Source organism: Camponotus vicinus, unplaced genomic scaffold (genome assembly GCF_025532165.1).
Source record: "Camponotus vicinus isolate PSW18456_S1 unplaced genomic scaffold, iyCamVici1.0 SCAF_13, whole genome shotgun sequence".
NCBI lineage: Eukaryota > Metazoa > Arthropoda > Insecta > Hymenoptera > Formicidae > Camponotus > Camponotus vicinus.
In genome coordinates, this window is record NW_028141949.1 from 2,185,558 (window position 1) to 2,204,883 (window position 19,326).

At 32.6% G+C, this 19,326-nt stretch overlaps 4 protein-coding genes across 7 annotated transcripts in view; 2 read left to right on the plus strand and 2 right to left on the minus strand.

Annotated features, from left to right (window-relative positions):
- The window catches only part of Nan (transient receptor potential cation channel subfamily V member nanchung), a 20,059-nt gene extending 18,902 nt beyond the window's left edge, over positions 1-1,157 (minus strand). Inside the window, exon 1 of the mRNA XM_083087265.1 lies at positions 1,025-1,157. The gene's annotated coding sequence lies outside the window, so the exon portion shown is untranslated. The remainder of the gene's footprint in view (positions 1-1,024) is intronic.
- LOC145964483 (tubulointerstitial nephritis antigen-like) overlaps positions 1-12,786 on the plus strand; it is a 16,858-nt gene extending 4,072 nt beyond the window's left edge. For 2 of the 3 annotated variants that reach the window (XM_083087304.1, XM_083087303.1), the window contains exons 2-8: positions 9,140-9,438; positions 9,736-9,799; positions 9,882-10,080; positions 10,701-10,996; positions 11,368-11,567; positions 11,806-11,960; positions 12,207-12,786. In XM_083087304.1, coding sequence (XP_082943430.1) covers positions 9,141-9,438; positions 9,736-9,799; positions 9,882-10,080; positions 10,701-10,996; positions 11,368-11,567; positions 11,806-11,960; positions 12,207-12,326 — 1,332 coding nt within the window. In that variant the 5' untranslated portion in view covers position 9,140 and the 3' untranslated portion in view covers positions 12,327-12,786. Of the gene's footprint in view, positions 1-4,447; positions 4,604-9,139; positions 9,439-9,735; positions 9,800-9,881; positions 10,081-10,700; positions 10,997-11,367; positions 11,568-11,805; positions 11,961-12,206 lie in introns of those variants that run through there. The other variant, XM_083087306.1, reaches the window with a different exon arrangement.
- On the minus strand, positions 12,286-16,852 carry LOC145964485 (uncharacterized). Of its 2 annotated transcripts, XM_083087309.1 has the most exons (8): positions 16,758-16,852; positions 16,520-16,594; positions 16,193-16,404; positions 15,292-15,447; positions 14,879-15,244; positions 14,306-14,490; positions 13,619-13,987; positions 12,286-13,467 (listed from the first exon to the last, which is right to left on the minus strand). In XM_083087309.1, the coding sequence occupies exons 5-8, from the start codon at positions 15,216-15,218 to the stop codon at positions 13,234-13,236; spliced, it is 1,128 nt and encodes a 375-aa protein (XP_082943435.1). In that variant the 5' UTR covers positions 15,219-15,244; positions 15,292-15,447; positions 16,193-16,404; positions 16,520-16,594; positions 16,758-16,852; the 3' UTR covers positions 12,286-13,233. The 2 variants fall into 2 exon arrangements, with proteins under 2 accessions (XP_082943435.1, XP_082943434.1); XM_083087308.1 differs by having other exon boundaries at positions 14,879-15,447.
- A 56-nt stretch (positions 16,853-16,908) lies between these two features.
- On the plus strand, positions 16,909-19,298 carry Rpl15 (ribosomal protein L15). The gene is made up of 5 exons (XM_083087316.1): positions 16,909-17,031; positions 17,435-17,615; positions 18,141-18,277; positions 18,612-18,722; positions 18,991-19,298. Exons 2-5 carry the CDS (start codon positions 17,444-17,446, stop codon positions 19,183-19,185), a joined length of 615 nt encoding a protein of 204 aa, XP_082943442.1. The 5' UTR covers positions 16,909-17,031; positions 17,435-17,443; the 3' UTR covers positions 19,186-19,298.
- Positions 19,299-19,326: the final 28 nt, after the last annotated feature.

Consider the following 19,326-nt stretch of genomic DNA (forward strand, 5'->3'; position numbering starts at 1 on the left):
CGAGCGATTATATTAATAACCATTTTCGACGCACATCGCGACAGAAAGTAAACACCTTTTGATAAACGGACAGCAGAATTAATTCCGCGTTAATAAAAAAAATCGTTATCAATGAAATGTGGGTCAGTTCGCTTCACCGAGAGGTAAAAACACTATTAAGATTATCGAGTTTATCGAGAGCAATCTGACAGTTTGTGATACCTCGGATTAATCGCGATATTGATCTGACAATGAAATTTCTCAAGTACCACGTTACGCAAAAATTTCGGAGTAGCTTGAAAGTTGACCATATATAAGGCGAGATAAGTTGTGGAAAAGTGTACGTGATCTTTTGTGTAAAAATAAATCGAAAAGCTAAAAGCGAAAAATTTTCTTCTAGCTTTCTTCATAAATTATGTAACATTTTATGTATGATTATGAAAATGGCTCGAGTCATAAGTAGAAGAAAAATAATTTAATATATATATACATAATTATTCATAATAATTCATAACAATTTATAATATAATAATTGATATGTGTACGACGAAATGTATATATTTTATATAATATATACATAATATATATATATATTTTATATAATATATATTTTATTAAATATATTTTGATAATGCATTAAATACTTATTAATAGACTAATTATTTTAGAGCAGAAGATAAGATACATACGTTAGTTTCATAATCACAAATGCGTATGCGTCAGCGTTACGATATAACCCTTGACAAGACTGCATGTAATTCGCTTCTCGAGATCAGTATCGCGATTCCGGCAGCAAAGTATAGTACCAGACGTGTGTGTAATTTGCCGATAATCATCAGCTGGCACGTATAAGGCGTTAACGAATGTTCCATGACGATGATAATTGAACGATCAACGTATTGTGAACGGTAATGAATACGCGTGCTAATAAAATTTCAGTATCACGGTAATTATTATAATTGATTGGAACATAGATACAAAATTGTGTGCTAATTATTTGAAAATTTTTAAAGTGTAACGTGAGTTTTTATATATTCGTTCGTACTTATCTGTGCCTTTATGAGCAAGAGATGAAGATTGCATTACAATGAAATGGAAGACGATATACAGGGATACGGATTGTCATCGCTATATTTACTTGTGGTGTATGCAACGTCCGCACTAATTGTCAATCGCAGTTTACCGCGCTTTAAACTGCTAGACTTTGCCAACGTGGAATAACACGAGTTGGCAAACTAAACGTTATGATTAGAAAACACTCATAAAAGCATCGTTGAAGAAGACATTAATATAGATCTCATTTTATATTTTACATTTTTAATTTAGATAAGTCTCGTAAAAAAAATAAAAGCAAAATTTTCATTTTCTCGACAATATGTAGCGTAGATTATAAAAGCTAATAGAATTGAGGATTCATTCATATAGGATCGTAAACCCACAGATTGCATCGGCATCGCGAAATTGATGTATTTCATTGCTGGATATTAATCGAACGCGTTTATTACGATTTACCGTTATCATAGGCACCATTGAACGGCTATTAGAGGAAACATGGCTATTAATCGCATCCAATAAATCAGTTATGATGTTAGAGAGCAGCTGATAAATGTCTGCGAGATGGGATGTGTGTCAGACACGTGATTTGAACACGCTCTTGACATTAAATTGCGGGATCCCTAAAAAGCTCCGATAAATCTTCCATGTTTAGAATAGCTAAATTTTGATGCTTTGATGTGAATAAATATTTTATATTACTGAAGCTAAATATACTAGTAAAATTTAAAACTTTTAATATCGACATCGATGATGAATGCAGCAACATATTTTTAATAATAAATTAACTAAATAAAAATCAATGCAGTATATTAATTTATAGAATAATAATATAAATGAATCAATTTTTTTCAGAAAGTAAATTTCTCGAAATATAAATGCCAATATATTCTTTCCGAATGTAAACAACTTATAATATCACGGAATTTGGGGCAACAGCGCGCATCCATCCGGTGCTCTTGCTTGATATGACGTGCACGTTATTTTTAGTGTTAACAATTTGTAGGATCGCGAAAATAACCAAACCCGCCGCAAAGTAAACACTTTTTTTAAAGAGCAATAAGAGAAGATTCACAACGCTAAAGAAGAAGAAACGAATGTATTAAAAGAATTCAAATTATATACAAAATCTGAAACGTACATCATATTAATTTTATAATTAATTCGATAGATATTAACATAACACACGTTATTTTTTCAATTTCTGTATAATTTAGATTCCTCGTATAATGTTGCAACTTTATTTTTATGCTTTCTTTTCCAGTCGTTAAAGAATTTGTTAAGACCAAGTCATGATTACTCATTGTCGCAAATTCTTAATTTAGAAAGATTAAGATAGATGTGCGGAATTATATGCGAGACGCAATATATGGGCGTAAAACGATTCGCGCGGTGATTGTCGCACACGTGGGTCGAAGAACAATCTTCGCGCGCAATTCTGTCGGACCATATGTGACATTTATTGCATGTCATTCTTCGTTCCGATGACAAGTAGCATAAATCGACTGGCACGTGTATCTATTGACGCGAGGAGAGCTTTCGTGCGCTCGCTGTCGGGATTCTCTATTTGAGAGCGATGACCATTCACGTAGATTGAAAGCTCTCGTGAAGCGGATCTCTTTTAACGAAACGCCATAATTATTGCAAGCCAACAATAATACATATTCCGTTGACGTATAAAACTGTTCTATCAGCCTATAAATCAGGAATTTTGCTCGCTCTTTTCTTACATTTATTTAAAAGAAAGTAAAGAAAGAGCTGACGTGTTTTTTTTTAGGGATAAAAACAAAGATGTAAGAATTTTCGTTGCTGCATCGATCGGAGGCACCATAGTTTTATCTGTGTTTTGAGTTTATTTTATCTGACAGCACACATATACAAGCAGAAGGATGTTTCTCGCGAATATCGCTGTTTGCCGCGAAAAAAACAGCAAGGGTGAGAATCGCATCGAGAATTTTTAAATTCCAAGACGTTCTCATTCCGTACGCTTCTTATATGATCTACAAAAACAAGCAGAGACAGAATATAAAGCAAGAGTTCTATATACAGTGACCTATTTATTTTTTCAATATCCGGCAGTGGAATGCAGCGGACGCGTATTTAGAAATACCTACACCTACACAGCAGATGTTCATTTCACCCTCTTCTCGAGGATCGCAATTTTCTCAAAACATATCCTTGCAATTTGTAGAAATATATAGATGCACCAGACTTCATAAATTAAAAAGTAAAAAAGATTTTCTGTGTAATATCTATCTCAAGAATCACGTTAAACAAATTACAAAGAGAAGTAAAGAGTTAAAGTTAAAAGAAGTTCATATATTTGCGATTCTTTATAAAATTAAAAACCAAAAAGTGCGAAATAAAATTAATACGTAATTTTTCTTCTCATAAGACAGCATTTAGTCTCGTCTACGAAAGCTGATGAACGACAGTTTATCATCGAGCATGATTATGTATACGGTTGCATATCTTGACACGAACATTGATATTGTATTATGTCATTGCCTTTAGCGACACTGTTTGATAGCCAAGCTGCTGCCAATGATTACAGAATGCACTCCGTCTTATAAATATATGCAAATATCGTCGGTCTCTTTAGCACAAGCGAACGCTTGTTAATATTCGAATTTCGATTTTAACTCCTCTCGATGAAATCTAATTGAATCCATGTTATACTTTATTGAAAAATTATATTATATAAGATACGTTAAAATTTCAATAAATTGCAATCTTTTCAATGAAAACTGCAAAAATTAAAATATATAATAATACAAGAATATAAAAATTATGAAATAAATTTTGTACAATAGCTTTATAAATATTAAATAACATCTTATCAAAGAGTTCTATAAATAATGTATAGAAGATTTTTGATTTTCGAGAATTTAAAAAGGAATAAATATTACGTTTGCTACTCGAATCTGCTTGCTCATCGGAAGCCTAGGAAACAGAAGAACTTTCAATTCAGAGAAAGAGAAAATCTCTATTTCTAGGATTGCGTGAGTAATTTAAAGGACTAGCATATGATTTATAAAGTATATCTATGTAATCGCGAACGCGTTGGATCAACCTGCGAAAACATGACTCACGAAGCCAATTCGATGACGGAATATACACATGACTATCCCGTATTACGAGAAAGAGCGCGTTTGAAGTAACGTTCTTTTGATGACATCGAACGTGATGAAATATCGCTCGGTGAGACGCGTTAATTCATTTCTATCCGATGACGCGCCGCAGATCGCGACAGTTGACGCGATGCTCGTGGAATTTAATCTATAATTATGATTTATAAAGGCCGCGCGCTGGCTGCGAATAATCAAAGGAGCGGGTTGCATTTAATCACAGACGCACTTGCATTCGCCGACTTGAGCATTCACTCGTCATCGTTATCCCTTTAGCATCGAAGGAACGCGTTAAATAGAATGTCCGATTCTAAGTGAAGAGTGAATTAATCGCGGGTTAATCGGCGATATAAAAATTCAGTGAAAATTCTGCGATTTTATTGGAGACTGATAAGTGCTCTCGCTAGTAAAAAACAGTGTTTGCGGTAACTTTTGGAAAACTGGTATGATAATTAAAAAATAGTTTGCGTTTTATTCTTTTCGAAAATTAAATTTCTGACGTTTATATTATTTCTCAAAATCGTTCAATTATAAATGTGATTCATTCACAATCATAAAATTAAACCGAGAAAAATACTCTTTGGTCGGTTTAATTGCTTTATTGATCGTTCTTTTTTGAATTTTATTATTTTTCGAAAAGTCGGTTGAAATAATAAACGGTTACATAGCTTTGCGTTGACAGCATTTATTGAGTAATCTCAAATCTGACGTCATGTATTCGCGTATAAATTGACACATGATAGCTTCGTGATATACTATATATTAACTATATGTCCCTGCATGTTTTATGTAAAAGCTCTTGTAGTAATAAAGTTATTAATCAGTGATGTTATAAATCTTTTTATCGGCAGATAATATCCGGCCACGTTTATTTTTGCTTGTCTATTGTAACATCTTCGAAATTATATTAATATTACATATTTTGTATGTTTTTAGATTTTTGTATTAAGAATATAAAATCGCGCAACTTAACTATCTAGTTAGATATTTCGATTTCTTTGTTAAATAAAATGTTTTATGTTTTAAATATCTTTGTTGTATAATTAATTAATAAAGAATTAATTAATTAATTAATAAAAATTAAATAATAAATATTAATTAATTAATTAATTAATTAATTAATAATGTTAAATATGATGAAGAAAAGAATATGAGAAACAAAATAATTGCGGAAATGATATTTCTTTGGGAACGACATGCTTTTTCAACATCAATACCAGATGATTTTACGGTCTGGACCATATTACACATATGTTTAGATATGAGAAAGCATTCGAGAAGATAATATCTATGCTCATCTATCCGCTTCGTAGGTAGACAAAATCAAATCGCGGCCGCTACTTACTGTTAATGGGACTAAATGGGTCAAGAGTACTTTGTTATGTAATGTACGCTGATAACCGACCGATTATAATTTTACACGCGTTACGCCAATTGCATTATCCAACACGCATGCCTATAATTCAACTTTCGCGCATATCAGATTATAATTAAGGGACAATAAAATTAGTCTGCACAGAAGAAGATTATGATTAGCAAAGTTTTATAAAACTTAAAGTAAATTTAATACTAATAAAAAATAGATAAATGTTTTATTTAAAAGTTTATATTTAAAAATATCTTAAATACATTAAGAAAAATATTTTGGATTAAAGTAATTAAAAATCAATGTTGTTTTTATTTATGATTATTATGATGTCATTACTCGAGAAGAAACATATCGAGAAGAAAGAAAGAGAAAAAAATAGCTAAAATATATGATCTATGATCTTCCTCTTGCGACAAAGGGACTTTAAATTAATCTCTTTTCAAGGCTGGCTTTAAAGTAGGCTCGTTAATTTGAAGGCCCTAAAACAGTCGTGTATCTTAACCTTGGTAACCTTAGAAATACTTATGGAGTTGTGCCAGTTTCTGAACTGTCAGTTAAACGAACTGTCTATCTTTCTCAGAATGTCAACTCCACTTATATTAATAAATATTTAGATTCCATTTGACTTATATTCTTCAAACTATTTTGCGCTGTTTGCAATTATTGTAATGGATTAATAACGAGAAGAAATGAAATTTATTATAGTTTTGTACTATGATTAAATGCGGGATCAAACTCTAACAAAACAAAAGTAGGAAAACAAACGAAAAAATAGCAAAGCTTTTCGCACGCATATTAAATGGCAATTAATCTTACGGTAATTGAGTTTAAATACTCGTGAGACATCGATTATCGGATCACATCATAAATCGCGATGCCATAAACGGCATTAGTTACTTAACGTGCGTCCAATGACTCTCGGCTCTCTCTCGCGATTATTTTCGTGAAATATATCAAACTCGCAATGATGTAACTTTGGACCAAGTCCAGAAATCGCTCTCAGATAGATGAGCCGCGTAGCCCGAAGGCCGCTTGCATTTCACTTTACAGAATTATTATCAATCATCCATTTGAAATGTTCGTAAACATTTCTGCTGCCAATCTCTTTTGAAACCAACACAACTGTTTGCTTAACTTTCCTCGTATCACACTTTACGTGACACATCTTGCGAATTTGCGTCTCAATGAGCGCCACATATATATAACAAATAATTTTAAATTATTCTTTTAATACGCTTTTTGCACTGTAAAGAAATAAAGGAACGATTAAAATGCATAAATCCAAGTTTTACATAATTAAAATTTTTGTTATATAATTAAAAAATATTAATATATACATAAAAAATATTAATATATATATATATATATATATATATATATGTATATATTACAATTAAAAAATATTTATATATACATAATATTCATAAATTTAAAATAAAAATTTCGCGTATACATACACACACTTTTTCAATTCATCTAGTTTTTTACTAGAGACTGAAAAGTCGCGTTACTGACGTTGATTAAATGAATCAGTCGCTGGACCATATTAATCCCGAATAGTCAAATAATTTAGATTTCGTAGCTTTTAATTAACATTTCTTTAGATCTGCTCGAGATAAGCGCGAGGATCCGTTGTTATTGAGAAAAAGAATTGACAAGAATCGATATGTGTGTCTTGTATAGTCCTGATTTTATAAATTTATGAAAATATACATATATTAATCTTTTATAATTATACGAATCTCTTACTGAGACTCTCGTGGGGTGCGACGCTGATGTCATGGGTCAGTTGTCACTGCAGAATGCATCGAGACGTTGCACCCATATCCTTTTTATGCAGCTTGCGGTCTCTTAACTACAACTTTACGAGCGTAAACTTTCGTTTACTTTCGTCTTCACGCCAATTAATGTAGTTATTTGCTTTTGCCAGACGAGAGGGCGGGATTCTATTATGATGATTGTCCTGATAATTTTTTTCCTCATTTAAATTTGTCGTTTGTGAATGACCGTTTATTTCGCCGGACGCGTTGATTGACTACGAAAACACTTTGTGGCGTTTTAGGGAAGACGGGTCAAACGGGCAAACTTGCTTACGCATTCTAGGGTTCGCAATATTTGCATTAATTGCTCGTTCCTCGATGAACGCGCTTGTCGGATTCGTCCTCTCCGAGAATCTGCGGTCGACAACAATAGAGATTCTTTATATTCTCTCATCTATATGGAAAAACACTTACCGATGCAGATTTCGAAAGTGTGTAGAAAGGAGAATATGTGATATCGTTAAGTACAATTTTATACTTGACATATTAAAAATATTTCACAGATTAAATTCTAATTTTGCGATTCTTCGATTTTATTTTAATGAACATTCCTTCTTTTTTTAGTATTTTTAATGAGATGCAAAACTGCCTCGAAGTCACGCATTAATAATTAATTAAATAATGTATTCATTTTTCTTTTTATAAAGATGCTTATTTTTAAAAAGTATCATTTTATATGCTTGATTGTGTATTTAAGGAACACGTATATTTAAATTTAATTGTAAGTACCATTGGCTAGAAAATTAGTATCGCTACGCAAATATGCAGCCTCTCCGACATCAGGAAGCTGAAATCGAACGATCCTCGTTCCAGTCTGGTAAATTTCATCAATATTATAATGTAGCCGATTCAAGTGACACTCGTTTTAGAGTTACATGATGCGTAATAGATGATGCATGGACCCATCCTGCGGGTTACAGATGTTGAGTGCAGCTTCGAGGAGTTTCGAATTGTTGTTGACGAATGGGTTATTTCAAAACAACCTTAAATTATTAGATTTTTTAAATATTAATGTTTTAACTGTCTCTAACAATAATATTAAAGATAATTTAAAAAATAAAAAACTGAATATTACAGAGATTTTTATGATTTCAAGGAAGTCAAGATGTTTACATATAAATTTATATCGTTGACTGTATTGATGATATATTGAGTTGATGCTATTAAATTGAATATATAAAAATGACAATATATTTATTGTTACTTTTACTCAAATTGCTCCTACAATAAAGCCTACAGTTATCATTAGACTTTGCGAATAGATGCGACAGAAGGATTAAAAGTTGAATCTTGTTCTCTATTCTTAAAATCCAAAGACATAAATTTCACAAGTCTAAAAAGATTTCCATCATTTACTGTAGAATGCCGTAGAATGACAAATCGTGTGGCATTTAAACGGCCAACGCCTTGAAGTCGTTCCAAAGCAGACGGGATGACGCGTCTCGGCCCCAACATTGCAAATTCTTGGCAGTATTATTGTTGTCAATTGCCAGCTGTTACCGAATCTTACATACCTTGCACGTGCACACCTGAATGAGTTACGTGACTCACGGGATTGATGCTATCATTTAAAGTTACGCAAGATTAATAAAAGAGACCATAACATTAAACTAAAGTTAGATAAAAATACATTGCAAAATATTAAATCGTCATCTCCTAGATGTATTCTCTATAATACAATTAAATGAAACTGACATACATTACGTAATAAACTAAAAAAAATAGTAAACATAGATTCGCATAGTTTCGCAAAAAAATATTGATTGATAATTGATTAACAATTGTTTCAGGATGTGGACCGTACACTGCCCGAATTTAGTGTTCATCATCTTCGTATTCTTACCTTCCATCGCGAGAGGTATCCCGGATTATTCTGGATTGCCAACAGGACCATACTGCGCCTCGAGGTATCCTGGGGGCAGCTGTTGCCCAGGACGACAGGATGAGTGTAGCGCACCGATTCTCACAACATTGTGCTACTGCGACGATTTTTGCGATCGATCCCGCGAAGAGGACTGCTGTCCGGATTACTGGTATCATTGCAGAGGGATCGTGCCGAATGTCACGTCACCACCCGAGGAGATAAGAAGTGTGTATCTTTTTTAAATGTATATAAAAATTTATTATTTATTACGCACATATATGCAATAAAAAATATATAATAAAATGTAATGAATAATAAAATAATAAAATATATAATAAAAAGAAGTTTAATTTATTTACAGAAAAGATAAATTTTAAAGAGATATCATAAGATTGTTTATAGATTTTATATATATTATACAATTATTTATATATATTATTTTATATATTATTAATATGATAAAAAAAATTTATTAATATAATAAATTATATTTTCTAAAAATTTCTCCTCGTGTTGTTTCAGGATGCTTCTTCCAGGGAAGAGAGTACAATCACGGACAAACGTTCAAAGTTAATTGTAACACATGGTAACATCTCCTTTAATGTGTAATAACGGATTTGAGAGAAAGAAAGAGAAAACAAATCATATAAATTGAATCTATATTGCAGTAAATGCTCCTCGCTTGGTAAACGCGCCGAAGTGCTTTGCGAAGAGAATCGATGTTTGATCGAGCCGGAATTAATGCAGGAAGTCAATTTGCAAGGACCTACCTTAGGATGGCAGGCGGGCAATTATTCCGAATTCTGGGCAAGAACCCTTAAGGATGGCATACAGCTTCGTCTTGGTACTCTCAATCCTTCGCAATCCGTAAGTATTTAGAAGTATTTTCAAAGTTCTATTACACGATCAAAAAAATGTTACGTGCATTAATATAGAATAATCGTATAAAAGTTTTCTAATAAAATAAATCATCATTATACCTCGATCATAATAAAATTCGCTAAGTTGAATGAAACATACATTATTCAAGAATAGATAAATTTCAAGATCGCAAATGGAATTAAAAGTTTGTAGGAATAGTGCGTCAAGTACTATAGCTCGATAATTTCGAAATAAAACAACCTTGTTCTTAAAACGCGCGATGACTACGTATAGACGTCAAATTGTCTCGAAAGATTAGGTCAATTGCTCCGCTTGTGCAACTAAGGCTAAAGTTCCATGGCTAAAGTAATCTCTTGTACTTTGCTGCGGAGGTTTTATGAATAAAAAGGTGTCTGAATGACTCAGTGTCGCTTGCAAGCAGTACCGAATTTAATCCTCCAAGATTCCCGAAGCCATTGCCTGAGAGTGTATAAATATTTTCGTTCAATTATAAAAAGGAAAAGTTTTATTAATACATACAAATGAACAAAGATTCGCGAAAAAGGCAGATCTGCCTTTTCTGTCAAAATCTGTCACATCATCCCTTTCGGTTTTATTTTATGTAGGTGTACAAAATGAACCCGGTACGACGTATTTATGATCCGGATGCACTGCCACGGGAATTCAACTCCAGAACGCGCTGGCCACGCGATATATCTGACATTCACGATCAAGGATGGTGCGGCGCATCCTGGGCCGTGTCCACCGCCGATGTCGCATCTGATAGATTCGCGATCATGAGCAAAGGTGCCGAAAGCATGGAGCTAAGCGCACAGCATCTGCTCTCTTGTAACAATAGGGGGCAACAAGGCTGCAAAGGCGGATATCTCGATCGTGCCTGGCTTTTTATGAGGAAATTCGGGTAAATGGTTACATATAAAATTTAATTTTTCAAATATTAAATAACGTTTTCCATTCTCAAACATACTTATAGTTTAAATCTCTCTCTCTCTCTTAATTATATTTAAAACTAAAAATATTTGTTTTATTATATTTATAATTAATTAATTCTGCAATAGTTTAATGATATTCTGTAGATGCTAGATTTTGAAATTTAATGAATTATTTATTTATTCAAAGAGTTGCATGTCTCTCATATATCTTAAAATCATTATACTATATGTATACTAATATATAATAATATTTTTATCTCCTGTATGTATAATATTATATCTTATGACGCATGCAATACTAAATTTTATTCTATTTGATTATATTATTGCCATGTTGTAGACTAGTGGACGAGGAGTGTTATCCTTGGACTGGTAGAAATGATCAATGCAGACTACGTAAAAGAAGCAATCTAAAGACCGCTGGTTGCCGAAACCCGCCAAACTCGCTAAGAACAGAGCTGTACAAGGTCGGGCCGGCCTATCGTCTAGGCAACGAGACTGATATTATGCAGGAAATCCTGACCTCCGGACCCGTGCAAGGTAACTGTTATAACTTTGATCCTTAATCGAGATTTAACGTATAATAGCACATTTATACATAAATACATAAAGAGAGAGAAAGAGAATATATATGTTGCAAAAACATCTTTCTTTCTCAATTTATATAATATTATATAATATTTATATAATATTTATATAATATTTATATATATAATATTTATATAATATTTATATAAATTTAAAATAGTATTTTAAAAAGTAACATCCATCTTTTTAGCTACCATGAGAGTCTACCAGGACTTCTTCATTTATCAGAGCGGAGTATACAGGCACTCTCGAAGCGCGGAATTGCACGATTTCGGTTATCATTCGGTAAGAATAATCGGATGGGGTGAGGAGCCATCTTATCGCGGTCCACCGCTCAAATATTGGGTAAGCTTACGATATACCGCAGTTATACGATAACATTCATGAGCTATTTTTAAAATATCCAACAAGAAAGTTTAGGATGACACGAATTATCATTTTTTGATATGTAATTTATTGGATAATATCGCTTATAATATCTTGTAGACAAAACAAGATGTCCTAATTTTGAAACATTTTTTAGACTCGCAAATTGCTTCGTTTTCTCTCTCTATAATTGTAAAGAATTTAAATATCTAATCTCCTTTTCAGTTGGTCGCGAATTCCTGGGGACACAACTGGGGAGAGAACGGACTTTTCAGGATTCAAAAGGGAACGAACGAATGTGAGATCGAGTCGTACGTGTTGGCGGCGTGGGCCAAGACAACATAAAAAAAAAAATAAAATAAAATACCAAAGTACTAAAATATCCGACAATTGTTGGTGCATTTATTGAATCTCTGTCATTGATCCGTCGTTGTGAGCAATGACGCGATTACCTCGAAAACGAGAAACGATACGATACATCGATTTTTGAAAGTATATGTGATCCAGTGCCTCCATATATACCTTATTACATATAAGATTGAGAGGAAGGGAGGGTGGGCGGGGTAAAACGGGGATAAAATTGTTTATAAATATTTAATCTAAGTACAAACATATAGTCGAGAAAAATATCGTCGTTATTTTCTCGTTATTTGTAGACAACACAATAAGTAGATAGAAACGCCCGCTTCGTAATGACTTCAGAATCGACATTACTGCGAAAATCATGTAATATTCATATGTCAATGAATTCAAATTTGTGTAATAAGTACTAAGTGCCATGCGCTTGAAATAAATTTTGTAAGTATATTTCTTTACTGCATTAAACAATCAATATTTCCCTACACACGGAGTTGAACATCACACAAAGGCTTCATATTAACTTTAAACAACTATATATTTTTTCAAGATAGAAATAAAGTTTTCTTTATATTTTACATAGATACACGTGCATTCGATATGAGGTACACATATTGCTCTCATAAAATAAATGGCAGTGTGATGATATATTAAAAAATGTGATATCATTAATTATACTTTTAATAGAAAGTCGATTTTTTTTACGCACCAGAATAAACATGTGCAGACATTATTTTAATTCTCTTTGATCGCAATCCTTACGCAAATTGACTAAAATAAATCTATATCAAATACATATTTCGGTACAGAATAGAATATTAGGCACTCTCGAGGAATAATTGTGCACGTTATATCAACAACTAAAACGAACTCTCTTACGTGATTTTTTTTACCTTTAGACTACGACACTTCGCCTATTGCTTTTGCAATGGGGACTGTACACCTCTAATTTATCCCGCGGTGTGTTCATCGCGGAATAATCAATGGGAAACGGTATAGTATTATCGCGTATCATGCAGGAATCCGTCATACCCAGGAAATGTTCTCCCGGACCGAACGGGCCGCGACCGAACAGAAAGTTGGCGAACACTAGCTGATACTGCGTCCAGCCGAGGGGATGATCTCCATTCTTTTAATAGATTTCTTATTATTATATTAAATTCCAAGAGATAATTTAATTTTTTATAAAATGTAAACACACAAAAAATTTAAATATTATAATTTTAATCGAAAATTGCTTAGAAAAGAAGCGCATTTCTTTGTTAATCGCATCAACTTACCGAAGTCATAGAATCATAGGCGATATCCAAACATTTGTTTATCCTGTCGGTGTCTAGGCCGATTACGGATCCATAAAAGGCCGCGAGTTCCTTCTTGCTAATCATTCCGCTACCGGAGCTGTTTATGGCGAGAAAGAACACCCTGGGCATAACTTTGATCCAGAATGGCATATCGTTGTAACTTGCACCCTCCGGTGGTGCGACGATTTTCGCCCACCAGGACAGCCAATCGTCAAGATCGACTTTTTTATTCGACTCTACGGACTCCTTTTTGTCTGGAAGGATCAATCCGGCGAATCCGTTCTCGATCTCCAGCAGTCTCAAATATTCCGGACCATTCCATGACCAATCCGCAAATCTTCTTAAACGCTTTTTCAATTCCAAGAAAATAGTTGTTTTTTTTTATTTATTTCAAATTCTAGATTGTTTTAATATTTTTTCAAATTTATTGATAAATACATATGTAATTATAAATCAATAATTTTAATTTAATAAATCATTTTTCGCGTACATTGTTCAGTTTTAAAAGATAAACATTTGTATATTTTTCGAAAAAGCATTTTTAAAAAAGAAAGAAAATTATGATAAAATAACTAAATTTTATTAATTATTTAATTTTATGATCATTTCAATAATTATTTTTACAAATTTTAAAGTAATACAAAAATTGAATTTTTAAAACCCTACCTCCGAAAATAGTGCGAAATCCTTTCTGCTGATATAACCGTCTCTATCGTGGTCCAAGAGATACGTAAAAAAATGAGAGAACTTATCACGCTGTGCGGGTGCTAAGGAGTCTGAACTTCCGATTTTACCGAGCTCATTAATGGCAGACAAACTATTATCGCTCGGAAAGCGGCTTACCCAGGTCGCTATTAAATCACAATAATTAATCATGCAGCTTTAATTTAGATCATCTATATTTTCATTGTCGCAGAACAATGGAAAAAAATTAATGTTAACTATTGCATAATTGTATCTTATTATTTCTTGTTACTGATCATAATTCAATATTATAAAATAGTCTTTCAATTTTGAATGAGTACCAAATTTTTCGCGATCCCATACCTAAGATCGACATATACATAAAATTCAATTCAAATAAAACTCATTTAAAAATCATCTGTGGAAATGAGTTACAATTGTCATTGTTTAAAAAATCAATCGCATATAATTCTGCAGACATTAAGGTATTTTTTAAACAATAATTCAAACTAATCAAGGAAGAAACTAAAGTAGAGATCACTCGAATATACTCACTCCACACGTGCACGCTCCAGTTGGGTTGCTCCAGATCAGACATGACAGCGGGAGCGACAGCGATCTCGTCGATGTTGCTGCTGGTCGTTCGCCATCTCTTCAGCAGGTCTTTGGTCCGGTCGCGGGTCCGATCGCACGCCTGTCGCCAGTTGGTGATGAATTTTCGCGGTACCTTGAGCGCATTGCTGTCGTCCAGACTGATCTCCTGGCTACCGAGCGAGCTACGTTGACTCTTGTCGGCAGATTCGCTGCCACCGCCGCCGCCTCCGCCTCCGCTTGACGTGCCGTCGTTCTCCGGGTAGTAGATGGGTTCTTTTATGCTGCCCGAGCGACTCTCCATGACGGACTACCTGGCCAGCGTCATGCCTCTAGCTGATCGACGTTATGTATATATTTTATACAGGGCAACTCACTCTTGAAAATAATCAATTCCACCGGCCGGAGAGGTCACCGGGTCGCTCGATATTGCGACCGCGCCGTTTCGCCGCCGGAATCTCTTCGGTATGCAGGTGTGACGATAGATACGTATCTTTTCGAACTGTCGTATATTCCTTGCCGCGTTTCCTTTCCTATGTTTTAATGTATTGGAGTTGAATACTCTTATTAATCTTAGTTAATATACTCTTATTTTCAATACAAAGGGGAACCAACGTATATAAAATAAAATAGAAAAGTAAATTTAATCATCAGGAATTCAATAATTGTAATGTGTGTGCGCTGTAAGTAATTCTTTGAGAGAGGGAAACTATCTCTGGATCAATTTTCGCTTTGAAATGAGCAAAATATATTTTAGCAAAGTCGAAAAGAAGTCGAATGAAAATAATATAAAGGAAATTATTTTTTAATAAATTCTGCTAAATATATTTCACAAATATTCTGACATTATAACAATGTAAGCAAAAGATGTCCTCATATATAATCTATAATCAATGTTAAGATAATAAAAAATTCTTAACGCTAGAGTAGTGTTTTATTATATATGTACAAGAAGAGAAAATACTAATGAATATTATTATTATTAAATATAAATAAGTGGCAGGAAAAATAATAAAAAAGAAGAAAATTGAAAATAAACTATGGGTTTACTATTTAAAGATTAAAAATAATAAATAAAAGAAAAGAGAAAGGATAAGCTAAGAGGACCATGCACATTTACGATAATTATATTTAAAAAGGTGTGAAAGTATTTTAAATATGTAAACATTTGAAAAAATTAATTTGATACTATAAATGTAATATGTCATATATATGCTGCTTTTTCAATACATTGTTGGATTGGAGTGAAAATTATGAGAGGGGAGCAAATGATCTTACATTCCGACGTAACTTTGAACTTGACCTAGATGTTGCATATCGATATAGAGTTTCACATATAATCCTTTGTACGAATTATGAATTGTATACCATGGGACATATTTATACCTCGCCAGAGTTGTGTCATGAATTTCAAAGTTACATTTGCATGAATTATTTACGTATTGTCTACATGTCATGATGTTTACACACGGACTTTTTTCATATAAATTCTATAAATTATAAATTAAATATTAGAATGCAAGAAAACAATAATTATAAAGTAATATTTATATGATATAATAATATATTATATAAATATTATTTATTTTATATATTATATCATACATATAATTTATTTTTTTTCTATATATGTCAGTATAAAATCCAGTTCGTTGGAACTTTCATTGATTTTTCGTGGCACTGTAAAATATTAAAATTGTATACTATATTATTACTAAAAAATCTTAATATTATTATGTTAAATTATGTATAACATAAAGGAAACATCAAATATCCACATTTAATAAGTCATATTTCATAAAGCATTCATTTTTTACATAAATGATATGTGAAACAAGCTTACATTATATTTTAGATTATTATAATAGATTATTATAGTTTACGGAAATAAATGCCTAATCCTGGTCTCGCCATTTGCCTCCAAGTCGAAACGAGATTATCGATAGATATTTATGCATGCGATTCTTACTTCTGTTTCAGAGGTCTCTGAGAACACAAACGATGAAAGCGCTCATAGCGGTCATTTTCCATTTCATGCGAAAGTGGCTCCATCCTTCACCAGCGAGCACCGAATTCTTTCTTTCTGCTTCCTTCCATTACGATCCGTGGGGTGTGGGGTGAGTGATGTTCGTTGGAAATCATGTTTAATCGCAAACATCCTGAATTTTACGAAAATCGAGACGCGAGGAATCTGATCGCTAGATTTTTTATAATTTAAGATATTTGTATATTTTCCGTATATTTTTATATCCGACATTTATATCGATTATAACGAGAACGCTAACCTCGCAAAGGTTCAACCTCAAACTCGGACTCCTATTCGATACTCTTTTGTATAACTTAACTTGTAACTGAATTTCAAAGGCATTTCTTACGCGAATAATAATATAAACGCATATACTTTTATTGGAAGGAATTATTTATATAGAAAGAAAAGGTTGCGCTTAGCATCATGGTATCTGAATCACTGGATGCACGGATTGTGCATTATTTAACGATCTGTCGATCATCTCTGTGTAGAGATCAATAATGGGGGCGTACAAGTATATGCAGGAGTTGTACCGCAAGAAGCAGAGCGATGTGCTTCGTTTCTTGCTGCGTATCAGATGCTGGCAATACCGTCAATTGACCAAGCTACATCGTGCTCCCAGACCATCCAGACCTGATAAGGCTCGTCGCTTGGGTTACAAAGCTAAGCAAGGTAAATTTATTTATTAATCAGAATTATACTTATGCTTGTATAAAAATATTTGATTTTTTAGAAAATTTTTCTTGTACAAAGGCAGTCGGTATAATATGTACATGTTTGTAATATCTACTTCATAGATATATATATCAACAAAGTTTTATTTTTGGTACTGATTTATTATTCTATGGCAGTCATGGAGACACAAATTTGTCGAATTGTTTCTTTTTTTAGATTTGGACATTTTATACTACACACTTCCTATCTTGTGAGGAATGGCTCCATGACTTGGTAAATTTTTACATTCGACTCAGTTTTATAACAATATTATTATACTGAACTGCCTTTGTACTTATGTGTCTATTAGTATAAAGTTAGAACAAAATATAAGATATAAATGATGATTTGGTTCATGCACCACTCTTATAGTTTCATGAAGAGATTTATACCATACCACCTACTGATATATTTGATTAATTAAAATTATATTGTATATATAATAACAAATACAAAATAAACAGTACTTTATTTTTGCGGTAGGTTTTGTTATCTTCAGAATTCGCGTGCGTCGTGGTGGGCGCAAGCGTCCAGTTCCTAAGGGTGCGACTTATGGCAAGCCCAAGAGCCATGGAGTCAATCAGTTGAAACCCACTAGAAAATTACAATCAGTCGCTGAAGTAAGTTATTCAAATACACAAATACATATATAAAGTTACAATTAAATAAATCTTAAATATATTAAAATATACGATGTTTGAACTATATTGTACTGTATTATTCTTACGTTTAAATAAGAAGACTTTTCTAGTTGTAGATTTCAATCACAAAAACATTTCTAAAATTTTGTTGATATTAATTAACTGAACAAGTCATATTTCTAGAAATGATGATAGAACTTCTTTACAATGATCAACACTGATTCTTTTCTTCCTTGGATGTCTGAAGTTGTCATTTATAAAGATTATCATTTTCTTTTTGTATTAGTATTTCTTATTAAATATTATTTTACAGGAACGTGTTGGTCGTCGTTGCGGCGGATTGCGAGTGCTAAACAGCTACTGGGTAGCTCAAGACTCTTCATATAAATATTATGAAGTAATTCTGATCGATCCTGCCCACAAGGTAATATTCAAAATTGATTAATTCTATATTATTCTTAAAATAACTATATACTGTTTTATTATAGTTATTGATATCTTTTACTTTCTTATGTTTGATATATTTATATTAATGATTTTCTTTTTTAATTCATATATGATGATCTTATATCGCGAATGAATGTTTAATGATTTTTTTATCTTCCTTGGATGACTGAATACAATATAAATTTTAAGAACCATCTTAGGAATTCATTTACAATAAGTTAACATATTTTTTGCTCTTATTTCAGGCAATTCGTAATGATCCTAAAGTGAATTGGATATGCAATGCAGTGCATAAGCACCGTGAACTTCGTGGTAAGACCTCTGCTGGTAGAAGCTCGCGCGGATTAGGCAAAGGACATCGTTATTCACAAACGATCGGTGGCTCCCGTCGTGCCGCTTGGAAACGACGAAATACGCTATCTCTTCGCAGAAAACGATAATTACATTATTTGTAATGTGCAAGATACATCATTTTATTGTTATGCATTATGTTATATTAATATTATGGTGTGTCCTGTAAAAAAAATAAATAACCTTTTCTTTAAGATTTTAATATTTCAGTGTGCAAGTATCATTAATTT